At 38.3% G+C, this 11731-nt stretch overlaps 1 protein-coding gene across 1 annotated transcript; it reads right to left on the bottom strand.

Annotated features, from left to right (window-relative positions):
* Positions 1–778: 778 nt before the first annotated feature.
* On the bottom strand, positions 779–3958 carry LOC309705585 (sterile alpha motif domain-containing protein 9-like; the record flags this gene model as incomplete). Its single annotated transcript, XM_082531506.1, has 1 exon — positions 779–3958. Exon 1 carries the CDS (start codon positions 3791–3793, stop codon positions 779–781), a length of 3015 nt encoding a protein of 1004 aa, XP_082387632.1. The 5' UTR covers positions 3794–3958.
* Between the last annotated feature and the right edge of the window lie 7773 nt (positions 3959–11731).

Below are 11731 nucleotides of genomic sequence, written 5' to 3'. Positions count from 1 at the left end.
ACACAATAATATACTAGAAAAGTACACATAAAGGGCTCATACTTGGAAACAACTTTCCTGTCATGGAACATCAATGGAAAGCTGCATTAAAACTGAAAGAAGGCTCACACTGTAGTCAAGCAATACATGCTTCACTTTTAGCGTAGCTGGTAGATTTTGTTTTTCGGTGTAGTGCATCAACACTGAATATGACCAGCTCATAAAATCCAAGTACAGTTGGTCAAGAGAACACAAGGAATACAGACAAGTAACAAACACACAGGCATATTAGCCGGAGAGGATATACCCAGCCATGACAATAATTATATTTACATTGTTATTCCTAATAATTTTTAGATTCAGAGTAATTTATGCCATCCTTCTAATAGCACATACCATAAGAAAAAGTTGGCCCCAAAGTGTAGTTGAGATTAATAGACTAACAATGCAAATATACACTAATAGAAGTACAACCTAAAATGAGACTAATGAAGCATAACAAAATGTGACACCCACATAATCACAATACAAAGTAGTTGGATAAATAACTTGGCCAGATTAAATACATTTACAACTAAACAAAACAGTGGTTAATTATTTTTATGACACTTGAGCAATGTTTTTTGAGTGACACTAAAATTGCATACATAATCATTACATGCTACAACTGTTTAGCTTTATTCTTTTTTTTCACAAACTGAGGCTCGTGTGTTTTTTAAAAACCATCCATAGTTTTTTAACATCCATAATACTAAAAAGTAAATAACTTGGATTGACACTGACAGGCAGCGGTTGTTGACTATTTTGTCACAACTATGTTGTAAGCAACAGGGCCTCTGAAATTGAACCCCAGGTAGAAGGTGATGTTTTCATTACTTTGAGGCACTGAAGGTGCATTAACAGGCCTGATATTGAACTTTTTTTCCTTGGGACCTTCAAGATACACCAATCCATCTTTAGTCCACCCAGATACATGTTTTAGCATTGCGGCAATCTCTGGAGTCTTGAATGCCTCACCACTAAACCACTTCATGCGTTTTTCAGACAACTTTGTGATTGAAGACAACTCTCTGATTTTTTCAAACTTATTCTTGTGGACGAACTTGTCCAGCCCACTCCCATTGCCTAGAAAAAAATGAGTGTAAATCCTTCTCTTCCATGGAGGAATGTCTTTCATCTTGGTCCTGTGGCCTTTTTCCAGGTGCTTAACAGCGGTTTGCACAATTTGATATTTTTTTTCTCTCTCATGCTCTGTGTCGTCATCCTCTGGCCAGAATAGCAATGTAAGCAAGAACAGGGCATTTGGCAAACATTTCATTTTATCATATGGAAACTGGTGACGAAGTGCTTGTAGATCTTTCAGAGGAGCTACTTTTTGATTTTGTGGTGACAGACAGTTCAGAGAAATATGGGCCGCTATGTAATTAACAATATCCATTTTATCAAATTTAGCTTTTAATGGATTACTGGGGTAGAGAGAAAGGATGAGCTCTAGACGTTTTACTGCGTTCTTCTGATCAGTTATCTTATAGAGAATGGATGTTATGTTGCCACCACCAAGATGATAGATCATCATTCGTTTTTGGAAAGGAGTGAGGTTGGCTGGGATTGCTTTACCATGCTGTAGGACTGCAGCAGAAAAAGCTTCACTGAAGTACTTGCCATACTCAGAGGATTTTATTGCCAACCATTTCAATGGATGACGTATCTTCCCCTCAGGGCCTTCAGGCGTCTCTTCTTCATCTGCATCAATGTCTGTTTGGAAATAACTCAGGTCCTCTGAGATCCTTTCCAAAGTGTCTTCCATTGTCTGGCACAGTTTTTTCAAATGGTCATGAAATGGTTTCCAAGCATCTTTAACTTCCACTGGGATGTAATCTGATGTTAGGTACTTCATACACTCTGAATGACCATTGGATCTGTTTGCAAATACTTGCAATGAAAAGATCAGTTTGAGAAGGCCCAGCCCAACCTCAACTTCAGCATAAAACCCTGAAGTGTTGACATGTTCCATATCAGCATCAGCTGCTCTCTGACATTCTTGAAAACACTCAAGTGCTTTCAGTGCAGTTTCCACAGCATCTGTTGTGTTTTGCGCCGTCTTTGGTACATTTTCAATTGCTTTACATTTTGCTTGGAACCATTTCTTATATACTTGCCCCTTTGTGTCGAGTATATAGGAGTTGTCAGGCAGCTGTTTCACTGCTGTCTCTGCCCAGTTTTTGGCCTCTTCAAATTTTTCATAAGTATAATGAAGACGAGCAAGATGCTGTGCAAAGAATGGATCATTATGGAAACGCTCGAATGCTTCCTTGAGCAACTCGATCGCTTTATTTGGGCTTTCTTCAGTTCCACGCACATGCTCAATGAAAGGAGAGAACAAACTCAAAAAGTATTTGTCTTCAGTTATTCTGGATCTTCGAATAAAAAGCAGTTTCAAAAATGTGAGATACTCATCTGTTTCTAAACTATGCTCAAAGAGCACATCCTCGTGGAGCAAATCCATCGCCAAACTGCTTTGAGTTTGTTGGGGTTCCAGAAGTTGTTGAAGAATTTCTTTTGCAACAAGTGGGTGGATGATTCTGATTGATTCAATGTGCGTCTTGTCATCTCGAAGGTGCAAGAAGACTAGCTTAGCCTGATCACTGAGGGATCTCTCAAACTCATGTCGACGAAACCTCTCTGAGACAAACTTTAAGGCAAGCAAAGCTTCACAGTGAGACTGAGAGATGAAAGAGTTTTGAACATATGTGTTCAGCAATGCTACATAACGAATGAGACGACATTCAACAGAGTGACGGTTAATGCCTTGGAGCAGATGTTTCACAAACTTTTGAACATAATTTTCACTGAATCCTTTGCTCATTAGAACAAATGTCAGAATGAAGTTAAAGTCATATTTTTTGTTAAGTGCCTTTTGTTTTTCAGAAAACTTTCTCTTCTCTTGATCAGACAGTTTATGAGTGACAGACACATTCTGTAAAGGAGACTCCTTGCATTTTTTCTCTGGATCATGGGAGCGTCTGCAGCTCAACAAAATGAAACATAGAGTACCATACTGGATTTGTCTTTCGTTTATGGCACCCTCTAGTTCATTCCTGAGATCATCTAGATATTCTTTGTCTGAGTCTTCAGTGAGGAGCAGCACAGGAAGACATCTCTGTAGATCCTTTTCTTCATATTCTCTTAGTTCAACTGCATGTTGTGCAACAACAGAAACTCGATATGAGGGCTTCACAACCGCACACCTTAGACTTTTTCTGTTGTTCCACAGCACTTGTCTTGCCACAGTGCTTCCACCACTTCCTGGGTGATGGTAGATGTTTATGATATTCACTGGAGTCTGGTCTGCATTATATTTCAAGGCATCGTTGAGAAGTTTGGAAGTATCGTGATAAGCATCTCTTTCAATGACCTCTCCAGCATATTTGTTCTCAGCAAGCCAGAAATTCAACCAGGTCACTCTCCCACCATGGTAGAACTGGCGCTCAATGTTTTCTTTTTCCTCATTGATGAATTCTTTGCATGTTTCATCACAATGATTGACCGTTAGAATCTCCAGTGAGTACATCTGTTCCTCTACTTGTGTTTTAAGAACACATGTTCCTCCCACAAAGACTGGCAAGTGTTTACTGGCATGCGTTTTCACAGGTTGTATATGTTGCAGAGTTGCATTAATGTGGCTCATTTTCATTCCAACAACACTGGAATTGTTTACAGCTTCTTTCCCACATGAACCCTCTGCAAAGCTTTGCCATTTCTGGAAGTTTTCCTCTGATTCACAGATGCAGATGATGTCTTCATGACCTTCCATGTCTGTGAAAAACTCATAGAAGGTGTGCAAGAGTGGTTTGTCAACTGGTGATGTTAATAGGAATATGACCTGGAATGTACCTTTTGACAAAATCTGATTACAGATCAAAGACACAGATTTTTTTAAGTTGAGTCATTTTTGTCTTGATCCAAGTCATTTCATCACATGGAGCTTCATTTCCTTTGAAGTCAGTACAGCCATAGCAAAAGATCCAACTAACTTGATCGAACAAAACCATCTTACTTGTTAATTCTTTGATGTTTGTGCCAGCGGACACCTTGTAGCTCTGGAGAGAATGCATACTTGGAACATGGTACTCAAGGTATCTACTGCAAAGACCTGATATCTTTGAGTCTGGGTCAAAGTCGAACACGCAGAAAATATTCATGTTAATCAGCCAGTCAATGTTACAAAGGTCATCAGGTTTGAATTTGTTTGTTACGAGTATGAACCATTTTTCCTTTTCAATGAATTTCTTACCACTGGTCATCAGCATGGTGAGTTTCCTTCCAAGGTCTTGACACATTTCTGGAGCAATAAGGAAATGATTTTTTTCTGCTTCTTCTCTTTGAGCATCACGATCTTTGACTCTTTGGTAAAAGTCACTTAGGTCCTCGTCACTCACTGGCTCAGTTTTTGAACCCACTCTTCGCAAAATCATCTTTTTCTCATACTCTACTTTGTTTGCCGATTCTTTGAAATTTGGCAGACGGACTGCATACACTTTGTTCTTGACAATACTTATTAATGGCACAATGTCAACCTCTACCACATATCGCTTTTCTGTACTTTGTCGATCTATAACCTCAATGAACCTTGGCGGTCGCACACAATGGCGCATGTGTTCTGTGTCAGAGGGGAAACTCTTTTTAATGTAGTCCAAAGCATCGACATAAATATCCTTCTCTGTTACAGGGATACCAGTTATCTCGCCATGCACATATCCTCCATCCTCCTTGCTGTCCATCACACCAAAGTGTATTGTGCCATTTGACCTGATGTTCATACAACCAGTTGCAAATTTAAGAACCTCTTTGGCAAACTTAGCTTGGAGTCTTGTGCGATCCAATGTAGCAGCTACAGCAAAAGACTTAAATTCGTGGCATGGCGATATCAGATTAAAAGCACCTGATTCAGGCTGCAGGATGCTGTGTTTTACATATAAGAAATTAGTCCCTTCTTGATCGAATGGCCGTGGTTGGCAGTCTTCCTTTGAAATCAACACACATTGTTCCTGAGCAGTTTCTTTCTCCTGATCGCTCAGTGTAGTTTGTGCTGGAGAACCATCACTTACTGTTTGAAGACACTGAACTGATTTCTTACTTTTCTTTTCCTCAAACTCAGTTCTTTTGGAACCAGTAGTTTTTTTCTTTTCTTGACATTTTTGCTGGGAGTTGATAAGCTCATCTCTTTTCTGAATAATCAAATGAGCAGGCCCTGACTTCATGCAGATTTTTGTTTTTAGAAAGTCCTCATCCAGTGCAAGTAGGACTTGTCCATCTACTTCTTCTTCATAGAGTTTTTCTATGTAATGTTCCTTTATTCGAATTGATCTTAGCCAGGTGCTTACTTCAGATTCAGTCCACCCAGAAGCACTTGGTAACTGTTGAGGTATTTTAGCTGTGAGAGCACAAAAAAGCATGTATTTGATTATGCATTAATAAAATTAGTTAAAAAAATATGAGATGTGTGACAATTGACAGAAATTCCATCTTTAAGCGAAATACTGACAATATAATAGTTTGCTTCTTAATTTTAAACTTATTGAAGCTTTTTTTTTTTTTTTTTTTTTTGGTCAAAACAATAGAATAGAATAGCTTTTATTGTCACTGTTACAAGAACAATGAAAGGCAGTTTGTCTTTTCTCCATGTGTGAAGCACACAATAGCATAAGTATTTACACAATCACAGACAAATTTACATTTACACAAGAAAGACATGTACAAGTTATACATACACCTGCAAACAGCAGCCTGCAGCAAGGAGATAACAGGGAAAAGAACAGCAAGGATAAACCAAAACAGTAGCATTATGGTCTGTATAATCAAAAAATATACTAAAGGATGCTACTGATGGTTCACCTACGAAACCTGTGAAAGTTTAACTACTAAATATGACTTATTGGGTTTTTTTTATCTGTGTGTACATATCTTTTTTTGTTCTGTTGATAAAGTCTATCCGGTCGTTAAGTCTGACGTCACTAGCCGTGTCTGGGCCTAAACTCTGCTGCAGGTCCATATATCAAATGATCACTATGGCATTACTGAGAGTTGAAAAACTGTCTAAAGTCTTTCATCTTTAATAAAATGATCAGCGTTCTGCTCTACCAGGTGTAACAATTGAGTTTAACATCCAGGCATCCATGAAAACGGAATTTATGACATTTAACGGAGTTAGAAGTTAGCAGGAAGTTAGCTCTCTATCTTCTATCTAAATACAATATAGCATGTCCTGACTGCGGGGTTTTGGAAACAAATTAAAACGTACAGCTCTGTTATCACTTCCAACATAAATGAAGACAGAAAACTAAACAGCAGTGACGTTTGTAGGGTTACTGAAGTTGGGCTAGCTGGTATATAATTATGTGCTACGTGACCGCTAGCGACACAGTTATGTTAGCATAATATAAACAAGCTAACTTTTTTTCCACTCGATAAAAGTTAACGTGAGTGTTATCGGTGGTCAGGAACAAATGTAATCGCATGGCAGGATGCTGTAAAAGGACCAAACTTCAGCCAGTAGAACAACTGAGATAATCCATCCACAATACGAGGTTAGTCATTCATATACTGCTGCATGAGCTGGGCTGTAGTTACATCCTAAGGTTTTAAAAACTGAGCTTAAATAAATAATTAGCGGTAATAAAAGCCGAGGGAGGTCAACAGTGATCACTGACTGTTTTAGGAGCTTTTTGAGATTAAATAGAAGAAAATACAAAGCATTAAACATGTTAACAACACAAAAGCCATATTAAACGCAGACTACTTTAGGCCCGGAAGTAGGATTCGTCACGTCATCACTTAACGACCGGATTAAGATGGAATGCTTAACACTTTGGAATCGGAGAAGAAAACATTAAATTGCAAGTAGGCTACAGATACTTGAAAGTTCCATAAATGCAAAAAAAAAAAAAGGCATCTCATAGAAACAAAATTTACTTACCCATGATTTTCTTCCTCCTTTTGTCACATTATTAGCACTGCGTTTTACTTATCACCTTTTATCTGCAAATAAATCACACAATGACATGAAGTCCTAAATAATTTCAAGTGAAGTAGGTTAAAAGATCTCAAAAAGCAACATATCATGCCACAATCTAAGGAAAAAGCTGACAACTCAACAATTCAACAATAAGAAAGAATTTGTAAAAATGGCAATGGGAGAGCTCCAAGGAGAAAACCACATTTGTTTAAAAATATCTTGATGATCCCAGAGACTTTTGGAAAAATATTTTGTGGACTGATAAGACACAACCTTTCGGGATTTTGGGGGGTCCTGCCATGTCTGTAATAAAACTAGCAGCTTCTTACGTTTGAGCATAAGAAACTGCGGTATGCCAACTTGGCAGCTGAGGCAGAGGACAGAGGCTGGAAGATCAAGGTGCGCCCGGTGGAAGTGGGGTGCAGGCTTTGCCTAATTAGACAGCTGCTCATTAAAGAAAGTTTCTTGTAGCCCCGAACTTCACCAATTGAAGATCAACCACCACAAGTTCCTTGCCCAGTCTGATTTTGTAGTTATTGCTTTGCTCTTAATAACAAAATGATGTAAATCCGTTCTGCCGAGCGGCTGTAACACTTGCTGTCTCACAGTTCATCCCTCACTGTGAACACTATTTTATAAGATTTTAATGCCAAAAAAAAAAAAAAAAATAGCCAATGTTGGGGTTTGAATATATAATCTGAATGTGTATTTGCTGATTATATTGTTTTAATATAAGAGAGGCCTAACTCTGAGTACAGTCTGTGCCAAAAAGTACTGACGGGAAACTGCATGCTTTTGCAGCCAGAAAGTGAAACTAAGCAGAGTCTTTGATCGAAACTTATAGTGGTATGACGTAGAGAGCAAGTATATAAATACCTAGGCTTCTGTTTGTGCTTCAGACCTGGGGTTGTGTGTTTTGTATTCAGGTCTCCATATCCCGGGTATGAAAAGATATTTTTTTTGACTAAAAGACCACTTTGAGCCTTGTGTCTTTTTTAGCCGTAAAGAATCCAAAAGAACTGGATTTAATACCAAGTCTTTGGGCACATTTTGATTTTGCCATTTGGTAAATGTAGCATTATTAAAGCAAATATTTTTGATGCAAGAGCGTTTAAAACAAAACTAAAACGTATATTGTCCCAGAATCACTGTTTTAACCAAACCTCTTCTGGTTACAAAAGAAAGTTTATATGAAATCACAACAGTCCAGTGGGCTCGTACTATCACAAAGCTCAAATAATCCCAAAAATCGACAGCATGTCCTTCATCCTGTTTTCCTTCCCTCGTCCCAACCGGTCGCAGCAGATGGCCGCCCCTCCCTGAGCCTGGTTCTGCTGGAGGTTTCTTCCTGTTAAAAGGGAGTTTTTCCTTCCCACTGTCACAAAAGTGCTTGCTCATAGGGGGTCATATGATTGCTGGGTTTTTGTCTGTATGTATTATTGTACAATCTACTGTGAAATATAAAGCGCCTTGAGGCGACTTGTTGTGATTTGGCACTATATAAATAAAATTTAATAAAATTGAATTGAATTGGTTTCTTGAACATGACAGTGAGTCCATTGTACACAAATGGCTTCCAGTCACGAGAGCTCAATCCAGAGACCTCAATCCACAGAGCACCTGTGCGATGTGGTGGAAAAGGAGATTTGCTTCCTGGATGTTTAGCTGATACTTTTAGATATCACCTCAGGCATGGCACTTCTTTTGTTATATATTTTACTGACAGTAGTGTAACAAATGCTAGAAATCACTTTAAAGTCCAATCTTCGCTATTGTAATTGGACCCCCTTCTATAGCCCTAGTGATGGGTCGTTTGCGAACGAAATGGCTCTTAGAGCCGGCTCTTTGACGTGAACGACGCAAGCCGGCTCCTTATCGCGAGCCGTCACGTGATTTTTTTTTTTTTTTTTTTTTTTTTCTCTTTCTCTCAGCCTCTCTCGCACTTTTTTCACTTCACTCTGCATGTGAGCCTTGTGCTTTACGCTGGGCAGAGGGGGGAGGGGCGGTAGTTACACTCAGTAGCACAGGAACAGAGCCAGAGGGAGAGAAAGAGAGCCAGGGACAACAACGTCACATTAGAAAGGTATCCGGTTGTTCAGTCTGACGTCACTAGCCGTGTCTGGGTCTAAACTCTGCTGCAGGTCCATATATCAAACGATCACTGTGGCATTACTGAGAGTTGAAAAACTGTCTAAAGTCTTTCATCTTTAATAAAATGATCAGCGTTCTGCTCTACCAGGTGTAACAATTGAGTTTAACATCCAGGCATCCATGAAAACGGAATTTATGACATTTAACGGAGTTAGAAGTTAGCAGGGAGTTAGCTCGCTAGCTTCTATCTAAATACAATATAGCATGTCCTGACTGCGGGGTTTTGGAAACAAATTAAAACATACAGCTTTCTTATCACTTTCAGCATAAATGAAGACAGAAAACTAAACAGCAGTGACGTTTGTAGGGTTACTGAAGTTTGGCTAGCTGGTATATAATGATGTGCTACGTGACCGCTAGCGACATAGCTATGTTAGCATAATATAAACAAGCTAACTTTTTTTCCACTCGATAAAAGTTAATGTGAGTTTTCTCGGTGGTCAGAAACAAATGTAATCGCATGGCAGGATGCTGTAAAAGGACCAAACTTCAGCCAGGAGAACAACTGAGATAATTCATCTACAATACAAAGTTAGTCATTCATATACTGCTGCATGGGCTGGGCTGTAGTTACATCGTAAGGTTTTAAAAACTGAGCTTAAATAAATGATTAGCGGTAATAAAAGCCGAGGGAGGTCAACAGGGATCACTGACTGTTTTAGGAGCTTTTTGAGATCAAATAGAAGAAAATACATAGCATTAAACATGTTAACAACATAAAAGCCATATTAAACGCAGACTACTTTAGACCCGGAAGTAGGATTCGTCGCGTCATCACTGAACAACCGGATAGTAATCATCCACAACTATTTTTCAGTTGCAGATGATAAAGGATTCAGAAAGTTTATTCATGCGGGCCTATATGACAGAATATGCATGTTCTTTTTGTTTTCATATTTTAATTTATATTTAATTGTGTTGTGGTTTGCAGTGTTTTGTGTTGTTTCACTTTAATTTTGTAAAAGGAAAAGGCTGAAAATTTAAATAGTTAAAATTTGACATGTGAATAGTTGATTTTTGTATTATATGATTTATTTATTACATTTTATGTGGAGTGAATAAATAAAAGTATATTTACGGTGGCGCCTAGAGACAAAGCACATAGAAACTCCGAAGCACGTAAAAACACGTACAAACTCAAAACACGTACAAAAGACAACAGAAGTGCTCCAGGATGCTGGGCGCAGTGTTAAGCTTTTGTTACCTAGTGGCTACACAATCCAGCAAGTACCAATGACCGGATTTGGTGTGTGGTAGTAACAGGTAAATTAACTTTTTTTTTTTTTTAATTATTTGAATATACATGAGTGCCTGTGTATAAATACACAAACAATACACACATGCTTTCAATTGTGTAATTTAAGTGATCTAGTAGCTCTGCTGAGCTTGTATACAAAAGAAATCTTATGACTAATAAAATACATTCCACAATCGTATAAAACAAAATAACAGGATAAACATAAATACCACCGACTAAACATTTCCCTCTAGTGGACAAATTAACAATAGCGCATTACATCTTCACTTGCTTGTGCTTTACAGACAAAATGGCTGTTAACAAGCTCACATACCTGCAGAAGACATAAAACACATTCAACAGGTGTCTTCTGGTGGTACCGGCAATTGTAGCTCCTACAATGTAAAGCAACATCACAAAAAGCACAGAAAAACGGTAAATCCAAACACATTTCCTGCTATGCGCAGCAACCACTAGGGGGCTGACAAAGACTAACTGCCAAAGAGCATAAATACGGCAGAAACACTATTTAACAGCAACCCGCCTTTGTTTCAGTTACACAGAAACTTTCTAATATCAATATGAACCTATATACATCGACATATATAACTTATGTAACAACATTCACACCAGAAACCATAAAAATGCCAGAGCCTTTCATTACCGGACTTACCCTCTGTGAGGAGCGGAAGCCTTAGCAGCTTCTAAACGTTAGGGTGAGATCCGGTTTCTGGGTTTTCAAAATAAAATACAATTTAAAAAAATGATAAAATTCACACTTAAAATGATAATTAAGAACAGGTAAGTGCATGTTTTTCATATGTATTATTAACTCTGTTACACTGGCATACAAAGAAAAGTGCCGCCTGTGTTTCAAGCCCGATATGTTATGTGTCGTTTCCTGCTATGCTGCACACGGTATCCTCGATCAGTTTCAAGTTTCGTTTTTGGAGAAACAAGCCCGCAGAGCTGCACCCCTGCACCGGAAAGCCCACAGCATAATGAGCGTCACGTGATTGTTAAAAAGAAAAAAGCTGTTTGCGTTTTAATTTTTGAAATAAAGGTATTTTGAAAAGGCTTTTTAAAGATTCAGACAAAATAAGTACCAAAATGTGTTAACATTGTTTAATAGGATAGATCTAAGTAGTGTTGAAGCCTACCATATTGGAAACAGTATGGTATGTTTTTGTGTCCCGTCTTTGTACTATGCTGTAAAAACCGGGATGAGTGAGCATCTGAGCACAAAACAGAGCTTTTGAAACTTTTAAGAAAAGGAAAATTCAAACTTACCAATATTTGTTATGAACTCTGATCACCTTAATCATATGTAAGGTTATGGATGTGTGATA

This window comes from Aulonocara stuartgranti, assembly GCF_965226115.1.
Source record: "Aulonocara stuartgranti genome assembly, chromosome: 4".
NCBI lineage: Eukaryota > Metazoa > Chordata > Actinopteri > Cichliformes > Cichlidae > Aulonocara > Aulonocara stuartgranti.
Note: the sequence above shows the minus strand (reverse complement) of the source record. Positions and strands in the feature narration are given on the sequence as shown.